The sequence below is a fragment of the Tauraco erythrolophus genome, chromosome 1 (genome assembly GCF_009769465.1).
Source record: "Tauraco erythrolophus isolate bTauEry1 chromosome 1, bTauEry1.pri, whole genome shotgun sequence".
Taxonomy (NCBI): Eukaryota; Metazoa; Chordata; class Aves; order Musophagiformes; family Musophagidae; genus Tauraco; species Tauraco erythrolophus.
Genome location: NC_141465.1, coordinates 118,588,683 through 118,610,894, shown reverse-complemented (window position 1 = coordinate 118,610,894; position 22,212 = coordinate 118,588,683). Strand labels below are relative to the sequence as shown.

Sequence of the window (22,212 nt, the reverse complement as noted above, 5' to 3'; positions counted from 1 at the left end):
TCAACCATTCTGTTCTTCTGTGATAATAGAGTTTATTCAAGTATTATGGAGCACTATTAATCTGATTGTCTTATCATTATTGTAACTTCCCTTTTAGGCTGTGGAAATTGCTGCAAGCCACAGTGGAAACAGCAGTGATGAGCTGAAGAAAGGAAAGATGAAGGCTTTCCTGTCTTTGGCTCGTTTCTCAGATAATCAGTACCAGCGAATTGAGAATTACATGAAATCCTCAGAGTTTGAAAATAAGCAGGCATTACTGAAGAAGGCCAAGGAGGAGGTTGGCCTCCTAAGGGAGCGCAAAGTTCAGACAAACAGGTGAGCATTCAAATGGAGAGGTGGTTACTGTGGAGCCATCAAAGGCTCCATCTTTACTAATTCTCTGTCTGTCTGAGCAAATGGTACAGCGTGGGACACATCTGTACAGCTGAATTTTTCCTTCTCTTCACAAAATAGTGGCCAAATCAGTAGTGCTTTTTGCAAATAGTTTCTGAACTGAGCCTGAACATGGTCTAGGAGAGTGCTAGATAGCATGGACTCAAAACTAAGCCAAGGAGTGTCAAAACAGTTGAACAGTATGGATGTTCATGGGCCAGAACTCGTATTTATTCCCTGGATTCGTTTTGTTTATTTGATAGACAAGATGTTATAGAGAAAAAAATGAACATTTGAGATTTCTCTCATCACACATTTGGTGAAAGTGTAGAATTCATAGAATCATAGAATGATTTGAGTTGGAAGAGACCTTAAAGATCATCTAGTTCCAACCCCCCCGCCATGGGCAGGGACACCTTCCACTGCACCAGGTTGCCCAAAGCCCCATCCAACCTGGCCTTGAACACAACTTCACTGGGCAACCTGTTCCAGTGTCTCACCACCCTCAGGGTGAAGAATTTCTTCCTTAGATCTAATCTAAATCTACCCTCTTTGTCCTATCACTACACACCCTTCCAAAAAGCCCCTTTCCAGCTTTCTTCTAGGCCCCCTTTAGGTACTGGAAGACTGCCAGAAGGTATCTTCGGAGCCTTCTCTCTCCAGGCTGAACAACACCAACTCTCTCAGCCTGTCTTCAGAGAAGAGGTGCTCCAGCCCTCTGATCATCTTTGTGGCCCTCCTCTGGACTCACTTCAGCAGCTCCATGTCCTTATGTTGGGGACTCCAGAGCTGAACGTAGTACTGCAGGTGGGGTCTCAGGAGAGCAGAGTAGAGAGGCAGAATCACCTCCCTCGACCTGCTGGCCACGCTTCTTTTGATGCAGCCCAGGATACGGTTGGCTTTCTGGGCTGTAAGTGCACATTACTGGCTCATGTTGAGCTTCTTATCAGCGAACACCCCTGAGTCCTTCTCCTCAGAGCTGCTCTCAATCCATTCTCCGCCCAGCCTGTACTTGTGCTTGGGATTGCCCCGACCCACATGCAGGCCCTTGCACTTGGCCTTGTTGAACTTCATGAGGTTCTCACAGGCCCACCTCTCCAGCCTGTCAATGTCCCTCTGGATGGCATCCCTTCCCTCCAGTGTGTCGACCACACCACACAGCTTGGTGTTGTCAGCAAACTTGCTGAGGGTGCACTCGATCCCACTGTCCATGTCACCTACAAGATGGTAAACAGCACTGGCCCCAATACTGACCCCTGAGGAACACCACTCGTCACTGGTCTCCACTTGGACGTCGAGCCAGTGACTGCAACTCCATGAGTGCAACTATCCAACCAGTTCTTTATACACCAAGTCATCCATCCATCAAATCAATGTCTAATTTAGAAACGAGGATGTCATGCAGGACAGTGTCAAATGCTTTGCACAAGTCCAGGTAGATGATGTCAGTTGCTCTTCCCTTTACCACCAATGCTGTAACCTCGTCATAGAAGGCCACCAAATTAGTCAGGCAGGATTTGCCCTTAGTGAAGCCATGTTGGCTGTCACCAATCACCTCATTATTTTCTATGTGCCTTAGCATAGTTGCCAGGAGGATCTGCTCTGTGATCTTAGTGGGTACAGAGATGAGACTGACTGGCCTGTAGCTCCTTGGGTCTTCCTTTTTTCCCCTTTTTAAAGATGGGGGCTATTTCCCCTTTTCCAGTCGGTAGGAACTTCACCAGACTGCCACAACTTCTCAAATATGATGAAGTGGCTTAGCAACTTCATCTGCCAGTTCCCTCAGGACCCGCAGATGCATCTCATCAGGTCTCATGGACTTGTGCACTTTCAGGTTCCTTAGAAGGTTTCAAATCTGATCTTCTCCTACAGTGGGCGGTTCTTCATTCTCCCAGTCCCTGCCTTTGCCTTCTGCGACTCGGGCAGTGTGGCTAGAGCACTTGCCAGTGAAGACGAAAAAGTCATTGAGTACCTCAGCCTTCTGCATATCCTGTTTCCTTCTGGAAAGGTCCCACATTTTCTCTAGTCCTCTTTTTATCACCAACGTACCTTAATACAGAATATGTTCTTAATACAGAACTCTTAAAGATTTAGTGAGAGCAATTACCAGTTAGCAGAAAAATTTGAACTTCTGCAGTTGGAAATTGAACTTCTTACACAACGATCTGTACTGGATCTTCACATTTACACTAGTATTGAGATTAAATCATAAAAAAAAGAAAAAAGACACTGACTGAAAATTTACTTTGAGTAGTGGGTCTGTGCGGACATACACCAAAGAAACAGCTCCCCCAGTTTGGTTTCTCAGTTGTTTATTTGACTGTGCTTGTGCATGCAAAACAAGTAAAAAAATGTTAAATTAGTAAGTGAGAGAGGTAGGGACAGCCTTGCTTGTAAGTTCATTAAGAGATAATTTGTTGTTTAAAAATGTCTGTTCACATAGATACACAGTGAAGGTTCAGCGAGAACTTGAACTGGATGAATGTGCCATACGTGCCCTAACTGAAGACCGTAAACGTTTCTTGTGTAAAGCAGTGGAGAACTACATCAGCTGTTTACTAAGTGGAGAAGAACATGATATGTGGATCTTCCGACTCTGTTCCCTGTGGCTTGAAAATTCTGGAGTTGATAGAGTCAATGAAATGATGAAGGTATATGTCTGCTGTTGCTTTTCCTTACTACGCTTTGACATTAAATTATCCATCTTTCTTCTCCTTCTCCTGTGTTTCTAGAATATGAATTATAGTGCTGTGCAGTATGCTTTCCCATGTATCTCCTTAACTTTTCCCTCAAAACTTGCTTTTCTCAGTCATTGCTCATCAGTTAGTTTTTCATCAGTGGGAGCTGTAATTCTCAATGCATTTTGATTTAACTTAATTTAATTTAGCATTTTAATTTGACAAGTCTGTATGATTAAGTATATTTCGTGATCTGTCACTGTTGTCACTTTGTTCTTTATGTACCTTGGATACTACCCATGTTCAACATCTTTCAGAATGTTATTCTAGTTTGTATTATATATACGTTTAGGTGGACGGATGTGCTTTTAGGTTGTCTCTATACCACAGTCGCCAGGGACCAGTAAAGTTCCCATTCTCAGGCTGGTTCTATCCTTTCTAGAACTGTGCAGGAAATCTGTTAGTTCGTACCCAAATGATCTCTTTATAACTGATCTGTAGAATTTAATTCTGCGCTTTGTGTTATAATGAACTTGGAAAAAGAGAAAGTGTTCCTTCACTCATATCTTTAACGCACAATTGTTGCTTGTCTTAAACTAGATTGTTTGTTGCTTTTTAATTAGGATTGGCTCTTGCCACAAGAAATCTAGAAATCAGTTCTGAATCGATATAGCTAAGCTCTGCTGTAACAGAAGAGAAAAGAGTAGTTTTCTTATGAAGGACTTGTAGCATTCAGGAGACATGGGCCAAGGTGATGTGATACTGGATTGCCATTTGATCACACAGCAATGATTACTCTCAGTTTTAAAAAAAATGCAAAACCAAAACTGCCAGCCCTTACCTGGTATTTTATGGTTACTTGATTTGTGTGTGTTTCATAGAGCTTTCTAACTGAATTTTCTGTACTACAGAAAAATGCAGAGAAGATCCCTTCATACAAGTTTTTGCCTCTGATGTACCAGCTGGCTGCTCGGATGGGAACCAAGATGATGGGTGGTTTAGGATTTCATGGAGTTCTAAATAACGTAATTTGTGCTTTTCGTATCTAAAGATATCCTGATTGGCTTAGTAGTGCATACTTCTAAACAGTATGTATCTTCCTTTGTGGAGTTATAGCTAAATGAGTTATGTAGGTGATAAAAACTTATTAAAAATGAGTGATGCAAAATCAGTATAGTGGAGTGAGAGGGGGAGAGGATTGGAGAATTTTTCCTTGCTACTTAATTGATCTTCTTGTTGCATAAGAATAGTCCTACGGAGGTATAGGAATATACTTTGAATGCGTTATAGTTGTGGAAATACCACCTTAGTATTACTTTTTATATCTTATTAGGAGCTATAGGAGTTCAAAAGAATTAATAATGTCAATTTTTTTCTTCTGTACAGTTTTCAATAATGAGATCTTTTTGTTTTCTTGACAGCTGCTGGCTAGAATTTCACTGGATCATCCACATCATACTTTGTTTATAATATTAGCTTTGGCAAATGCTAACAAAGATGAACTCCTCACAAAACCGGATGCAATAAGAAGAAATAAGTTAATTAAAAATACACCAAAAGAAATCTCCCAGCTTGATGTGGTGACTACAAAAAATTCTATTCTATTGACCACATTCAGTTCTTTCATTTCGTTAAAAAATGAAAAAAAAAAGTTATGTCAAGGGGTATTTTAGTGTAGAGCTCATCAGCTGACTGTTGTTAAGAAAGAGTAGGAGGAAAATACTTTTAATAATTAAAAAAACCTTCCTTTTGTGCATACATTGGTAATTATTATTGAAAGACATAATTATGGGGTTGAACAAAACATGGTTAACATTTCCTGCAACAAATAGCCCCAATGATTGTGAAGAGTTTTGTGATAAATGTCCTTGATGTGTGATTCTGTAAACGGCATTTTAGATGTAACAAAGACTTGAGTGGGTTTATTGTTAAAAGTACGTACTGAATTGAGGATTTTTCTGCTTCGAGTGATAGCATCTGTTCTATTTTAAGTATTCAGTCTTGTGCAGTGTGTATTTTGTCCTTTTTACGACGTTAATATGTTAAAAGCCGTGACGATGGATAATACTGAACTGTGGCTTCATGTTAATGTTGTTATTGCTTAATTTTTATTGGAACCTGTCTTTGGAATCATCCCATATCTAGATTAATGCCCTTTCTTTCCCCCCATTGGCATGGTTGCCATTACCCTCTTACTCCTCAACCCTGATCTAATTTTTCACATTTTTTAGGCGGCTTTTTTTTGCCTTTTCCTTAGATGTGTAGTTCTTTTGTGATCCCACCCTTAGGAGCAGGATTATGCTAAACTCAACTGAGTCAGGCACAGAAGGGACACATGGTCAGATTTCTACCTTTTGCACACAGGCTTTTTCTTAGTTGGAATGGAAGCAGGAAGATGGTAGAATAACATTGAAAATTGCCTGTCACTTTTTTCTGAAGAATTTTTGCAGGTTTTTTTGCACTTTGCTGGGACAGATTTGCTCCCTCTCCACTCTCAATAGCGTTTTACTTTTCTCATTGTCTCAAATTAGACAATACAGAGTTTTTCTTCAGATTATTTCTGTTCGTATCACAAAGGGCTGTCCGATATTGCAATTTTCTCTGTTTTCATAGGATTTATCTCAGTTATACTTGATTAGCTGCATGTTATGATGTTTCTTTAATCCTACAAGGTGTAGTTTGCAAGATCTGATATTTGTATTCTGTTGGGTTTTTCTAGGACAGAATGGAGGCTGCTAGCAATATAATCAATATCGTAAGAAAAAGGAGAGCTCATATGGTTAGAGGTGTTGAAGTACTTTGTGATGCTTACATCACATTAGCAAATGTAGATGCTACTCCATGGAAATCTCAAAGAAGTAAGTCTTGGAAAATTATTTTCATTTTTGATAGTAAAGATTTTTTTCTTGGATTAAAAATTAGATTTCTAAATATTAATATTTAGTTAAAGGAGATACTGTGCTAGCACTGTGTCGTGCTTTTGATGAGTGTAGAACTTAATCTGGATTAAGGCTTAGTAATCGTTTGCACTGTAAGCTTCAGAATTTCTGAGTATGAAACTCCAGAAAACTCCATTGGTCCTATGGTCATCTTAATCAGCTCGACAGAAGTACGCAGTGAGGTTTTGGGTCCCAAAAGCAACCCAAGCTATTTTTTGGGAATTTCGATGTATGTTTATATTTCTGAATTTAAAAGTATTAATTCCTTTTAATTACAGAAGGAATAAGTATTCCAGCTGACCAGCCAATTATTAAACTGAAGAACTTGGAGGACATTGTTGTTGTTCCTACCATGGAAATTAAGGTGACTGAAGCGGAAATAAATATACACTGTGACATCAGATCTTAGAATCAACTTCAGGTGTTTATAATGGCAATCAGGGCATATATCTCTGCATCAAATTCCCATGTTCTTTACAGGTCAGCCTGTCAGAGATACTTTCCTGTCAGGTGGGAGATGCAGTGTGAGATGGTTTCCTTAGGCTTTAGAAGACCTTGACCCCAAGTCTTCCATTTGCTGGATAGTGGCTTATTGTATGAAGATGGCTTTGCCACTGTTACCACTGTCTTTCATTATCAAAAGGAGCATTGAGCTACCTAAATCACAGAGAGGATCTTATCTTGTAGGTTCTAGCTCAGAGTTTCAGGGAGACACTTAATGTGCAGGAAGTTGTGTGATTTAATCGATAGGCCTCTTCTGCTGTTCCTGATTGGCCAGTTTATATGTTTTTATGATTCAGTAAATGAGCCATTGCCATTAGCATAAGTGGTTGATTGGATGGGTGCACAGGCACTCATTCTTGGATGCCACATGCTCTACCTAGGAAACTTACCAGTTTCATGATACGGAGTTGCTTTTTGGGCCAGCCACCTAAAATTTAAATGTTTTGAAGGTGAACTTGCCTATGTTGAAGTCTCTCAGCTAAATAAAGCTAAAAGCTAAATAAAGCAAGCCAAGGGACTGTTTCATGCTGTTTGACTTCGAAGGCTAGAAATTGCCACTCATGCTAAACAGCATTTGTTTGTAGGGCTCCTGTCGGCCCTAGTGCTGCTCCTTTGTATGACTTGATTGTCCTTTTCTTTGCCTTTCTTCTTCTCCAGTACAAGCTATCTGAAATAGCTGGAGGTCTGTGATGTAAACTGCTGGAGGGTTACTTCCTTACAGCTGAGTAGGGTTGCTTTGTGACATGAGGATACAGAGGATGGCTGAAGATACAGGTCCTGTAGATTGCAGCAGTTTTAGGACTGTAGGTTGGGTCCATTTGCACCCTAATGTAAGCCTAATGCTCCTCAACTGTACAAGAACATTTTTGTGAGAGAATGCTAGTTGGGACAGGCTGAAATTGTGTCAGAGCTTGTTTGATGGAAGTCTGCAGCACCAGTCCCCTCCACCAGTGAGGTGTGAACAAGGAGGAATCAAACTTACTCCTTTGCTCAGCATCTTTTTCTAGCCCTTGTGGGTATTATCCTTGTAGATGATGGAATGCTCATATTAATATTTAGCATATAGTGTGCTAATGAGGTTTGCAAACAACTCATTACCATTTTCTCTGAGTGAAACGGAGGAAATACTATATTAATTTTAAACTAATTTCTAATTTCAGGTGGATCCCACAGGACGATATGAAAATTTGGTGACAATAAGGTCTTTTAAGCCAGAATTTCGCTTAGCTGGAGGCCTGAACCTGCCTAAAATAATAGACTGTGTAGGATCAGATGGTAAAGAAAGGAGGCAGCTGGTCAAGGTAGGTTCTGTCACTTGTAATGGCATCTCAGAGACTTGGCGTGTTGGAATTTTTTTCAAGTTCTCCTGTCAGTTTTCTCATGCATCACTTCTGTGCAATGAGTGGATTTTTCTCTGTTCAGGAATGCTTTAATAAAGGAAATTACAAAGTAATAGTAAATAATATTATAATAATATAATAGAAAATAAAATATAATATAGGTTATAATATAATATAAATAATAAGTAATAATATTAAATATTTTTGTAATAATTTTTCAACCATGCATGTAATATACAGTAGCTTACCTGACAACTACCAGACCTGTGACTTGCGTGGTCGTGTCTCAACTAGTGACCTGGAGTGTACAGCAAATAAAAGGCATCAGCGTTTTGTGTTAAATACCTACTTGTTTCTTTCTTCCCCATATAAAAAGAATTACAATTCAGAGACAATAAAACATGCACATAAAAACACAAATCTCTTAAAAAAATGCATTTCTCCTTAAACTCAATTAATGTCATTCTGTCTGTCTGAATGTAAACATTCAACAGCTGCTGGGAGAATTCTGTTTTGCTGTTAAGTATGAGATAGTTTTGAAAATTTTAAAGATAAGCATAAATCACTAGATCTGCATCCAATAATCAGAACTGCAGCACCAACTGATGCTTCAGCTGTGTGCTGGATTGCTAAATATGGTGAATCACAGAATCACAGAACGTTAGGGATTGGAAGGGACCCCAAAGGATCATCTAGTCCAATCCCCCTGCCGGAGCAGGACCACCTAGATCAGATCACACAAGAACGCGTCCAGGCGGGTTTTGAACATCTCCAGAGAAGGAGACTCCACAACCTCTCTGGGCAGCCTGTTCCAGTGTTCTGTTACCCTTACTGGGAAGAAGTTCTTCCTCGTGTTTAAGCGGAACCTCCTGTGTTCCAGCTTATATCCATTTCCCTTTGTCCTATCATTGGCAAATGAAACATCTGTTTTTTAAAAGGGTACCATAAGGCATGTAGGTTGATTAAAACATTCATCAAGTAACATTTGTCAAAAAAAAGGAGAAAAATGTGGTGATTTAAGTTATGACGGTTCTGCTTAAGCAGCTGAGCACTATTAGAAAATGAAATACAGAGAAAAAGCAATTGTTAATTACATGTTATTACAGGTGATTATCGTGGAAAAGTAACTTGTGTTTTGTGGAATTTTTAAAAATTTTTTTTACATTGCTGAACAAGAAGTTGGATGCCAAGAAGTGTTCTTTAACTGCTTTTTCTGTTTATGCTAAAGGCACATGATGACCTGAGACAAGATGCTGTTATGCAACAGGTTTTCCAGATGTGCAATACATTGCTCCAGCAAAACACTGAAACACGAAAGAGAAAGTTAACTATCCGAAGATACAAGGTAACTCTGAACAGCTGCTGTGGCACAGGAATAAATGCTACTGCTGGATAAAGCGTATTTCCCCATTTTCCTCTATTTAACTCAAAGACTATATAAAAGTGTATTTATTTAATATGTCATTAAAATAGTCATAGATTGTTAAGCTATGGAATAAGCAATTGATACAATTTAATTGTTACAACAATTATTACAATTTAGTTTTTTCAAATCCTTAAAAAAAGTTCTGATGCCCAATATACATTTAAATACTCTTCAAAACTTAATTTCTTTTCAATTATAAGTTAATATAAAGTCATGCATTGTCCTTGAATTGTAAGTTGCCAGTCATTAAACTTGAGCATACGAGTTTATGAATTCTCGTTAATTTTAGTGTTGCAATATTCCTTAATTAATAATTAATTTTAGTCTTGCTGTATTCCTTACAATTGACAGAAGTCCCATCCTGGGTCTGTTCATGCAGAATTTGAATTGCAGAACTGCTGATTTTGGAATAAATGCCTATTGTGAGTGCAGAAAATGTATTTGAACAGGAATTTTCCCCTCCTACTTCCTTTTTATGTGCTTGGGATTATAATAATAGCTGTGAAGGTGGCCTCTGAATAAGTACTCTCTAAGTAAAAGTTCTTGTCTTTGACAAACAAGAAACGTGCACTCCAGAATTGCTGAAGGAGCTTATCTGAATTGCTAGCATAGTGTTAAGCGTTCACAGGTGGAGTTAGAGTCACATGTTTTGAATAATTTTCAGTGAAGACTCAGGTTTTTATGTGTGTAAAAATGAGCGAGAGCAGGGAAAAAGAGAATGGGAGTTGCATTATGAGATAAAGAGACTTTCATAAGAAAAGAAAATTGAAGGAAACAGGCAGTAGCCATTTCTCTGAGGACAAGAGATCGTTCATTCTGGCCAGTTTCATCTGCTACAGCAATTGAGGTGACTGTTAGGCCAGTTATGAAGTGAGAAGCCATTTGCTCGGGTGGGGAGCTAAGATGAGCCCAGTACGTTCACGCAGCTCCCAGGTGTTTGTTCCAGAGTTTACTTTCTACGTGCCATTTGCACAATGCTTGTGTTATCCCATTCCAGCACAGCAAGCTGTCGGCAGTTGCAGGTCATCTGGAACACCGACGCAAACGTGCGCATTGAGCAGAATCATTAAGTCGTACTAAAATTTGTAGTGGAAGGTTCTCTGGGCTAGGAGGAAGTTTGCAAGTGTTGGATAGAAAAACCTTGAGTGCCGTTTATGTGTGTATACGTGTGTATTTAGAACATCTGTTGTGGTCAGCTGCACAGTTTGGTCTTTTGTCTTTTTAAACAAACCCAAAGATCCACCCACGCTCTGCATCGTGCATGGTCACAGTTGTGTGTGTACAACCCTCCTCCATGCAGCAGTGGTTTTGTTTTTACAGGTGGTTCCCCTTTCTCAGAGAAGTGGTGTTCTTGAGTGGTGCTCGGGAACAACTCCTATTGGGGAGTTTCTGGTGAACGTTGACGAGGGAGCTCACAAGAGATACCGGCCAAAAGATTACTCCAGTTATCAGTGTCAGAAAATAATGGCGGTGAGTCAAAATAATTAAAGAAAAATATCTGGCTTATATTCTTTTACACAGAGGGTTTAGGTTTTTTACATATTTACAGAAAACTATGTACTGTACTTTTAGTGTATTATAATGAATATGACCAGTGGCATGGAATTAATAGTTCTTCAGACTAATCCGAATGCAGCTTGGGAAGAGTTTTTACGAAATCAAAAATTGCTAAATGAATGACTGTTGCAGGAAAGATTTGAATACAGATGAATCTCCAAGAAGTCTGTGAACTCTTTTCTAGAGTATAAATCTATTGGAATTCCCAAACGATCATTCCAGAGACCCAGTAGAGTCAGTATAAAGTTATCTCACAGATTTAGGTTATACTTGCTGTGTTTCTCATTGCATTGAAAAATCATTCTATTTTCATGAACAAACTAAAATTCTGAATACTAGTCCTTGAAAATAAAAATAGGATTTTAGAATGCAGCTGAGGTTAATATAATGTCTTAATTACTGTTAGACAGTCTGAAGGGGTCTGGCTTCTCCTCCGCCATGACAGACATGTACCTTCACCCCCACAGTGAGTCAGTTCAGGGAGCTAAGCCAAAAGAGGACTTAACCTGATGTAAACTGGCAGAAAAATACCTGGTTCAGTAGATACAAGTAGGGGAAGGTTCTTTCTTCTGACAGTAGGTAGCTGCTAGATGGATTCAGCTGGTTTAGTTTAGTTCCACAAACCACCTCACCATAGGTTTAGAAAATTGCAAATTTCACTTTATATCAACATGACTGTGCAAAAAATTATTTCCTTTTAAATCTGTATAGTATTAACAGGATAAAAGTATATTTAGTTTTGGCCTTGTGCAGCTTTTGCATGTGAATGAGTGAGAATGACTTTCTCACAGTGACACAAGCTGTCAGATGAGCAAAGGTACCAGAACAGAGTGCAAGGGGAAGCGTCTCCCAACAAGATGCATTTACCCATTTACCGTACGTGCATACAAAACAGATACACTTGCTGAGCCAAAGAAATAGGAGTGTGTTTTTTCCATATAGCCCATGAGTTGTGTATGAAAATACAACTGATTAGTAAAACAGATAGATAAGTGCATTAATGATTGCTGTAAAAAAGACATTAATTCATAGCTCAGAGAGAGAAAGGAGTGAGAACAGCATGGGATGGAGGGTAGAGGGGTAGAAAGGAGGAGTGTATTTCTTTCAAAGGAAGAGGTAATTTCCTTCCAAAGCAGTAAGTCATGGGGAAAACGTTTCTTTCTTTTTTTTTTTTTTTAAAGGATGCACAAAAGAAACATTTTGAAGAGAAATGCAGCATCTTCATGAAAGTCTGTGAGAACTTTCAGCCTGTGTTTCGTTATTTCTTCATGGAAAAATTCCTGGATCCAGCCGTGTGGTTTGAAAAACGGTTGGCATACACTCGCAGTGTGGCTACATCTTCTATAGGTATTATCTTGGATTATTAACATTGACTTTTTAGATTATATAAACAAACAGTTTATACCATTTCAGAGGTAATGGCTATTCTACTTTTGTCACATGTCACAAGAGAGGCAGTCGGGGGCAAAAATGCCAGCAAGAATACCAGCATTATTTTTGTAATTAAGATTTCTGATTCATTCCCCCCACTTCTTTCTGCAGTAGAAAGATAGAATGAAATTCTTGGTTTCTCTGTATTATGTAGTGGTTTGTATTTTTAGGTTCTGGTAGGTTTTTTTAAGTTTCTACCTAAGTAATTCTGTTGTTTTGATTTAACATTTACTCATTTCATCTGTAGCCTCAAATGTTGTTTATACGCTCTCTTTTTTGCTGAAAAAGCAAAGTAAATCTGCAGTTTAGTGGAATTCAGATGAAAGATTTTTGTAGGAAATGCTACTGCTATCCATATCCATCAGCTGAGCGAAAAACAGTAACAGGTGTGAATTACAGCAAGGGAGATTTAGTTTGGAGGTTTTCCATGTTTAAGGACTGTAAAGCACTGAAATAGGCTTATATGAAAGATCTTACAATTTGTACCACTGGAGCTCTTTAAAACTGACTTGGGGAAGAATCACTCGGGACCTATTTAGGTATAGTTGAGCTGCGCCAACTGAATTATGGACTGAATTATGTCCAGTCCCGTTGTATGGATTACATGACACTGTGAGTTAAAAGGTTTTCTTAAAAATAGTAATAATAACAAACCCTAATTTTATTATGCGCTTGCATTTTTTTTTTTTGAAAGCTGTGAAATTGTTTGCTTAACCTATCTACAGAGGGAAATGGGCAAGAAGTCTGTGGAGTAGATAAGACACATCTGTATGAGAATAACCTTTTTGCAATTGCATTCAGTTAACCTTTTTGGATTTGTGGAATGGCATTTGCTCTTTTAACTGGCTAATATGTATACATGGGGGGGAAGAAATATTCTCACTTTTAATTTGTTTGCACGTGTTAACACTGCTTGTTAACAAATCTTCTCTTTGTTAATTTTTCCCTGGTTTTATGGCATGTAAACATGGCTTCAGCACTTACCTTTTTGTTTTAGTTGGCTACATTCTTGGACTTGGAGACAGACACATTCAGAATATCTTGATAGATGAACAAACAGCAGAACTAGTGCATATAGATCTGGGTAAGTGGGACAGGCAAGAGAACCTTAATTTTTCTTTACTTTTACGTTTTTTAAAACATTTGTTATCCTTTCATTTAGGGGTTGCTTTTGAGCAAGGTAAAGTCCTTCCCACACCAGAGACTGTTCCATTTAGATTAACCAGGGACATTGTGGACGGCATGGGTATTACTGGCGTGGAAGGAGTCTTCAGAAGGTAAGTGCTCCTGTATTGCATTGGGCTAAGGAGGCAGCAGAGTACTTTAGACATTGTGCTTGTTTTACGTTTAATAGTTCTGATGCTTGAGAGGAGACTGAAGATTTCTGATAACATCCAAACATAAATGCTGTCCTCTAACTTATATGTTATATCCAACATCTTATATATAAGCTTATATATAAGCCAACATGGCTTCGCTAGGGGCAAGTTGTGCCTGACTAATTTAGTGGCCTTCTATGACAAAGCTACAGCGCTGCTTGACATGGGTAAAGCAATGGATGTCAATTTCCTGGACTTGTGCAAGGCATTTGACACTGTCCCACATGGCATCCTTGTCTCTATAATGGAGAGACGCGGATTTGACAGATGGACCACTCAGTGGATAAAGAACTGGCTGGCTGGTCGCACTCAAGTTGTGGTCAATGGTTCAATGTCTACATGGAGACCAGTGTCAAGCGATGTTCCTCAGGGTTCTGTTCTGGGTCCAGTGCTGTTCAACATCTTTGTCAGCGACATGGATGACGGCATTGAGTGCACCCTCAGTAAGTTTGTCGACGACACCAAGCTGTGTGGTGCCGTGGACTCACTTGAGGGAAGAGATGCCATCCAGAGGGACCTTGATAGGCTTGAGAAATGGGCCAGTGCTAAATGCATGAGCTTCAACAAGTCAAAATGCAAGGTCCTTCACCTGGGTCAGGCCAATCCTAGGCACAAATACAAACTGGGCACAGAGTGGGTTGAGAATAGCCCTGAAGAGAAGGATTTGGGGGTGTTTATAGATGAGAAGCTCAACATGAGCCGGCAGTGCACTCATGCGGCCCAGAAGGCCAACCGCATCCTGGGGTGTATCAAGAGAAGCGTGGTCAGCAGGTCAAGAGAGGTGATTCTCCCCCTTTACTCTGCTCTTGTGAGACCCCACCTTGAATACTGCGTGCAGTTCTGGTGTCCCCACCATAAGAGAGACGTAGATCTGTTGGAGCGTGTTCAGAGGAAAGCCACAAAGATGATCCAGGGGCTGGAGCACCTCTGCTATGAGGACAGGTTGTGGGAGCTGGGATTGTTCAGCCTTGAAAACAGAAGACTTCAAGGGGACCTAATAGCTGCCTTCCAATACCTGAAGGGAACTTACAGGAAGGCTGGGGAGGGACTTTTTACAAGAGTGTCCACTGATAGGACAAGGGGAAATGGGTTTAAGTTGAAGGAGAACAGATTTAGATTAGATCTTAGGAAGAAATTCTTCAGTACAAGGGTGGTAAGACTTTGGAATAGATTGCCCAAAGAAGTTGTGGATGCCCCCTCCCTGGAGGTGTTCAAGGCCAGGTTGGATGGAGCCTTGAGTAGCCTGGTCTAGTTGAGAGGTGTCCCTGCCCATGACAGGGAGGCTGGATTAGATGATCTCTAAGGTCCCTTCCAGCCTATGCCATTTCTATGATTCTATGATATGCTATTATTTATATAACCAATAACAAGTTCATTATTGTTGCCCAGCTTTTCATATTCTTCACTTACTAATGGGTTATTGTCACCCTTTTGTGGAATTCCGGGATGGCTCAGTGCTTCCAAAGGCTTCGCAGCTAAATTTCATCCCTTGATTTGGACTGCAGGATTTTTTTTCCTTCAGAACTATGTATTTCTTTCAGAGCTATACTATATATTTGGAGCTATTAAGTTTCTTTGAATCATTTTTTTCTGTCTTTTATTTCTGTTCAGTTTTATGTAGGTTTTTTGCAGTCTTTATCCTCTATTGGATCATATATTTGATTCACTTTGCAAGTGCAAAATACAAATCCCACAACAGATTTGAGCTGCAAAACAGAAAAACCCCAAAAAGGGCTGAGTTTCTGTCAACTTCCATCCTGTCTCCTGTGAATGACCCAAGAGAGCCATGAAAATCAGGATGTTTCTCTCATTCAAGACTTTAATGATGTTCATGAACGTAGTACTTGCAAACTCTAAATGTCATGTCTTTTAAAAGTACATATTTTAAGTGTCATCTCTGTAAGGTAGCAATAAATAGTAATAAAGTATTTCCTAATATACCTTTGTCCTGTCAAGAAACAGTCACTGCCACATCTATTCTAAACGTGATGCTGTCAAATTCACAGTTTTGTGTTACTTCTGAAACTTTTATCCCATGATACAGAAAAACATGAATTGTTCAGCTCCAGCTGCAGTAAATATGGTATAAAAGGCACTGGTGCAGATACTGTTTCTGCTTCAGCCAGACTGACAAACAAGTCATCTCGGGATTGGGTGTGAGCATAGTCAGTTAACTTTGGTGTGTGTGTTCTCATCCTGAAGCAGACAGGAGGCCTGATCCCTCTTTCACTGGAGTTCCTGTCCCATAGGGAAAGTTTTGTATTCCTTCCACAAGCTTAGTTTGCTTGGCAGTGAATGTAGGTAACCCCTTCTCTATCTAAACTCATTGGAGAGATGTAAGAAATAGTTTAATGTCTGGCTACTGGATCTGCTCATTTCATGTAAAGGAACCCTACCAAGGTTCTCCAACATGTTGCAGGGCACCTCTGGCACACATGTTTTCATCCAGCCAAGCAGTTTCGCCATCGTGGCACACCTCAACGACCAGTGTTAACTCAGTGGTTAATTCTGCATATAGAAACATTTCAGACAGGTGGTCTCTTTCTCATAGGGAATATAATCAGTGAACTACCCAGTCTCCTTCTGGTCTTAGATTTCTAAATTTCTCCCTTTTTTTTTTTCCAAAATGGAAATATCAGAGTGGTTACTCATATGTTAGAAATTAACCTTTAAGAAGGGTACAAATGTCTATTATTTAGATGATGAAAATACCATTCCATTTTACCAGTAAGAACCTAAAAATACAGTAAAATATTTTCTAGATGCTGTGAGAAAACAATGGTTGTTATGAGAAATTCTCAAGAAGCTTTGCTGACTATTGTAGAGGTAAGTACTTTTTCATTCTTTCTGATAAGAACCTGTCGGAATATCTTCAGTTTCTTGTCTTTGTCTTCGTATGTATTACTATACCAAATACCCATGTAGAGTGTTTTTATTGAATTTGAACATAGTAATGTTGGTCAGATTTTCTAACTCATGTAATCTTCAGTAAAATTATGACCAGTTTGCATTTTCTATGGGAACTATTTGTTTCAGGCCTATGCAGTTTTCCCTCTTCAGTATCTGAATGCTTCTGGCCATTGTGCAACATTCCTAGCATGAGCAATGCCGATAGAATTAAATCCTCTTTGCATAAGTCACACGTAAGAGAATGAAACTAATTTTAAAAAGCAGCTTATACTGTGCATTAAAAACTAACGATGACATTTAGTGCCAGGAAGTGTATTAAAAAATGACCTCTTCATTGCTGGGATGGGACTCAGTGGCAAAACTGAGTCTAGTATGAACAACGGAAACATGTGCAAATGATCCGATGCAGTTTTATTGTTGGATTGCCTACTAAGCAATTTAGCCCAATTCTACTGAATTTAAAAAATGAAAACAACAAACCTCCTAATACTGTGGTTAGGGAAAGCATTATGAACTGAGTGTTTCTCTTCCTGCTAGGGCACTGAAGTAGCTGTGATTAACAGTTCAAATTACAATGGAGGCTTATTTACTGTGCAGGTGCTGCTCTATGATCCTCTTTTCGACTGGACCATGAACCCCTTGAAAGCTTTGTATTTGCAGCAGAGACCGGAGGATGAGGCTGGCATGAGCTCCACGCTCAATACTGATCCACAAGAATGTAAAAGAAAAGCCAGGTGCAAGATTTTTTCCTTACTGTCTGCCTACTGCACTGTTGCCTTGCTTCACGGTTTGCTTGCGGAATGTTGCTCATGTTGTTCAGGATCCATACCTAGTGCACCTGTTTTTCTGTTTTTATTCTGCCAGCAGTGATGACCAGAGTTTAAACAAAGTGGCTGAGCGTGTGCTGATGAGACTTCAGGAGAAGCTGAAAGGTGTTGAGGAGGGAACAGTGCTTAGTGTGGGAGGGCAGGTGAACCTCCTCATACAGCAGGCCATGGACCCTAAAAATCTGAGCCGACTCTTCCCTGGATGGAAACCCTGGGTTTGACTTGGAAGGATCCACCATGTTTTTAGAAGAAACCTATTTTTATGCACCAAGTGTCTTAACATTTCAAATTGGTATTTCACAATTAAAACTTGTATCAGGAGCAACCGTGAAGGCTTATACGTGTTCGTATTTGGTGAATGGTTTTGGTGGTTTTTTTCCAATAACCTGTTACCGAGAAAACATTTTTTGTCCACTCACGTTCACCATACAGTATAAAACACCAGCCAGTGCTTTGATGTTCCTTGTGACCTGCAAGGACTTTGCTCAGGCATACTGGATGCGTTATGTTTTTAAAGCCTGAGATTGATCACTTCTGTGTGCATGTGAAATAGCTGGAGTCTCATATATAATAATTCCGTATGGTAACACGACCGTGTAGAATGGATGATCTGAAAACCAGGAGTCATGTAATAACTAGCTAAAGTGCATTTCAAAATGGGGGTTATACTTTAAAGATAATGCTACAGTGAGTATAAAAGAAAACCAGAGAACCTCATGTTTAATGAAATGAGGGTTCTTGGGGTTGGTTGTGGGTTTTTTTAGCTTAGTTGTATGGACACTTCTTTATATAGTTACGGACTTGGAGCCAAGTATAATACAGCTGCTTTTTTTCCTGTTGTAAATGAAATTGTGTTGATACTTTATTTTTATAACATTACTTTAATTGTATAAACCAGTACAAAATATTTAGCTCATGTAGCTCAGCCTTCCTTGAGAAAATAGACTGACTATACAATGAAGCTTGGCATACCAGATACGCCTCTAAAGCAAACAGTCATACTGTATATGGAGTAAACACGTGTCAGAAACAGTGAAATTGTATTTTGAGCACAAAAGTCTCATTCTGATTATGCGCAGTTTTAGAGAATACATTGCTGCTCTTTACATAAAAAGACCTACTGTAATTGGATAGTCAATCAATATGGATAATAGGACAATCCACTCAAATAACAGTCTCACTGAAATATTTAATAAGTCTTCCCAAATCATCTTTATATTTAAAAATATTAATAAAATTTGGTGAACTCTTACATTATCTAGTTTACAGTTTATGCATTTTTACAGCAGTGTAAATGAAGAATTTCTGTTCTAATTAGCATTTCACTGATTTTTAGTTGTACAGTGTTCCTGCAATTTCTATGCTGTATCTTTGTTTTATAAGTTAACATCATCATGACAAGATGACTCTTTTGTATTATGTTTTCATGAAGCTGACATAAATTTCTGTTGATCTTTGGAACCAAAAGCGCATCCTAGCTTTTCTGTGGGAAGAACTCTTATCCGGGGATACAGTGATTTGTTCTCTGAAAATGAATAAATGATACTTAGGAAAGGGAGAAAAGTCCTACCAAGCACTTACAGAATGGCAGGTAGGAAAGGACTAAACAAAAAGCACTTGAATTTTTATTCTTAAGCACGGACATAAAAAAATCTGGTAATATTTCTGGAAATTTTTCTCATGCTTCTTATAGAGGAATTTCTTTAGGCATTTTTAGGGTTATTTAATACTAGAATTCTAGCTATCAAATAAATGAATGTTGTGTAAAAGCACTTGGTATGTACTGTCCTTCCTTCATGAGTTACTGCTGCTCCACTTGAAAAGGAATATTTTTGTCATGCTGGGCTGCAATTTAGTTTTTTTACTTGCAGCAAACAGTGAAACATTAATGCGATTGTCTCAGGAAAGTCTTAACTTCAGAGGAAGTAATTTAATTACTCGTCTGCCATGCTGTTAACTTAGTGTGTAGTGCCTAGGTTCTGAATGTCTATCTGTTTTCATTGTTCAAGCTGAATGAAGTGCAAATGAAAATGCAAGTAAATATTGTAAATGTAATTGAAACCTGCTTACATTATTTGTAAGCTCCTGTAGCAGTGAAACACCAGTCAGCTGACAAACATGGGAAAAGAGTGTGAATTACTAACAAACCTTAGAGTCACCAAAACACTGTCAAAATCAATCTGACACAAACCTGCTGCTATGAGATGTAAGTTCGAGTCTAACATTCTTGAGATACTTACCATCCATGCAAAGCCTCATGTAGGCAAATAACTATCAGAGACTGTGCTTTCTTTTTGCTCCAGTAATGCCTTAATTTTTAACAGTCAAAATTAGAATGCAAATGGTTTGCAAAAATGTATCATCTGTAGATAAACACTTTCCTTGTGTAACAATAGAAAAATAAAACCTGGATGGAAATGCTGCTTAATTCGGAGCAATGGTTTTGTCACAGATGCTACTACTGATGGTAAGGTGGATTAGTATTTGAGAGCCTCAAATATATTTACTACATTAGTAAGCTTGAAAGATGTGAGACAAGTCACGTTGCCTCTTTAGCATTAATTTTGTTCTTGGAATGCATCTTAGTAATTTTAAACATTTACATTTAGAAAAGATAATTTCTAAGAAAAATGAGCCTGTGGTCTAGTATGATGGGGAAGAGTTTTTAAACAGCAACACATTTATTTGAAATTAGCTTTTTCTGGTGAAACATCTGTTGGAGAAACATCCTCAGGAGTATGGACTGTAAAAACATTGAGAGTTAGCAAGTAAACCAATTTGAATTATATACCTTGACTGAACTTTTCCATCAGAAAGCAATTCTGTCTCATGAATAGGAATCAGATTAAGCTGGCCACCTGGTGAGGTACATCCAATTTAAATAAAACAAGGATGTCAGTCTTCATCTGAAAACTTCTGTTGTTCTGACAGATAAAACCACCCGAAAATCATTTTCTCAATAACTATGAATTAATTAGGTCACTGTCCTATGTTACTATGAAACAATTGAGTTTATAAAAAGTATTCACTACAACTAAATGTTTTTGAATGCAGTAGAATGTTAGGCTTCATATTTTCATGTGATAATGCACTTTATTGTACATTGTTACTAACTGTACTCTTCATGAATGTTGTTATTCCATACCTGCACAAGTGGTAATGCTTCAAGGACAAAGGGTTGGTAGAGATACCTTTGAAAACAGGGGATTCCAGAATCTGCCTGGGGAATTTGATTGTGTGATGGGTAAGGGATGACACTACATGTTTTCAGTGCTGCTTTCATCCCTGTGAATTTAAAGCTAAAGTAAGGCAGTAGTGTTATCTTATGGAACCCATAGATAGCCTGAAACAGCTCGCAGGGAGAGATTACCTAATATTAGCACTTAATGATGACACTTAAATATTAGCATGAAATAAAATTGTTCATTTCAGCAGATTGGCTGAAGAGTGAAACCACAGTGAGAAAGCTGGGCAGTGTGCAAGGGAGGGTTTAGGTTCTCTTCCCACCACATTTCCAAGTCTCACCTGTGTCCTTGTTATAGGAGAAGACTAACGTGTTGTTCACGTGACACATGCTCGTGTCCTCTGCCCTGCTAACACTGTAGGCACACCTGTACTTCAGCTTTCAGAGCTGCATAGTGAATAACGTCTGTAGTATCTTTGAGGGTGCACACAGCTTCTGCTTGTCCCACTCCCTTGTTCTTTCCTTGCTGCTGTATGTGCATCCACAAAAAACGTGGTGCGAAGTGACTACACCCTTGCCTGCCTGTTCCTTCCTCTCTCCACACACATTTTGCCAATCAACACGCAACTTGCAACAGATTTGAGCTGATCTGCTTGCCTTGGTTGCTTTGTACCACCTATGCTGGATGCAAAGCAGAAAGGATTGTAAGAACATGCGACTACCTACCGAAGATCCCCCTTTTGAAGGAACTTCTCTTTTTGGATTGACTTTTTAAAAAAATTCCTTGGCCATGTTGCACCGAGTTGCATCCCTGCAGCTTCTGGGATGCAGCAGTGTTACAATGCGGGTGGTCGGTGGTGGCTGACTGCCATTCAAATCTCAAAGATTGTCTGTTAACTAGTGGCATTTGACCAAGTACTATTTTTCTTCTCAGACAAGGGTTTTTTTCTGTGATTAAAACGGAACTGAAACGCTGCTGGGGATACTCCTCATATGCTTATGCAACAAGAATGTGAGAATGGGAGAAGGAAGAGGTGAGGGGAGAGAAGGAGGGAGAGATCTGCATGCTTTTCTAACTACTGCAAAATAAAGTTTTCATTTCTCCAGTCACAGGGCATATGCTGTTTGGCTGTGCCTCTGGATTATAACTAGCATCCTTAAAGCTAAGTCACCTCTCTGTTCCCAGAGTGCTGTTCTGCAAGTGCAGGAAAATCTTGCTGTAGAGAACATGGATTTGACTTGCAGGAATTTTTTAGTATCTTGATCCGTTCACCCAAAGCCCCTGTTGCACCCACATGCACCATGTCTGCTTTCACAAAAGCAGAGAAAATTGAGCTTATGGATCGGCAGTTTTGTGTTCTGGAAATGAAACAAGTGGCATAGCAGGAATGAAGCCAGTTCCTAAAATGTGGTTCTGCTTCTGCATCACAGCTAGAACTTGTTTTATAGGAAGCTGGACAGCTATCAAGCATAAGAAGTTCTTCAGCCTGTGATGCCTTGATCAGCACTATGGAATAGATATTTCTTGTGGGCAGGATTAATTTCTAATATTTCGAAAAATTCCTTTACACTATGTGAGATATCAGCACCTGAAGCGCCAAAATGGCAGTTCCTTAAGCTGAGTGAAGTACATATAGTTGTGATTTTGATGCATCATTTAACAAT

At 39.1% G+C, this 22,212-nt stretch overlaps 1 protein-coding gene across 7 annotated transcripts in view; it reads left to right on the top strand.

Annotated features, from left to right (window-relative positions):
• ATM (ATM serine/threonine kinase) overlaps nt 1-18,474 on the top strand; it is a 77,306-nt gene extending 58,832 nt beyond the window's left edge. For 3 of the 7 annotated variants that reach the window (XM_086621711.1, XM_086621707.1, XM_086621679.1), the window contains 15 exons: nt 98-315; nt 2,816-3,023; nt 3,962-4,075; nt 4,472-4,630; nt 5,770-5,908; nt 6,268-6,353; nt 7,654-7,794; nt 9,062-9,178; nt 10,580-10,729; nt 11,998-12,163; nt 13,245-13,331; nt 13,410-13,524; nt 16,389-16,452; nt 17,134-17,270; nt 17,404-18,474. In XM_086621711.1, the coding sequence (XP_086477837.1) occupies nt 98-315; nt 2,816-3,023; nt 3,962-4,075; nt 4,472-4,630; nt 5,770-5,908; nt 6,268-6,353; nt 7,654-7,794; nt 9,062-9,178; nt 10,580-10,729; nt 11,998-12,163; nt 13,245-13,331; nt 13,410-13,524; nt 16,389-16,452; nt 17,134-17,270; nt 17,404-17,584 (2,082 nt within the window). In that variant the 3' untranslated portion in view covers nt 17,585-18,474. Of the gene's footprint in view, nt 1-97; nt 316-2,815; nt 3,024-3,961; nt 4,076-4,471; nt 4,631-5,769; nt 5,909-6,256; nt 6,354-7,653; nt 7,795-9,061; nt 9,179-10,579; nt 10,730-11,997; nt 12,164-13,244; nt 13,332-13,409; nt 13,525-16,388; nt 16,453-17,133; nt 17,271-17,400 lie in introns of all 7 variants that reach the window. The other 4 variants (XM_086621701.1, XM_086621692.1, XM_086621686.1 and 1 more) reach the window with 3 other exon arrangements.
• The last annotated feature ends 3,738 nt before the right edge of the window (nt 18,475-22,212 follow it).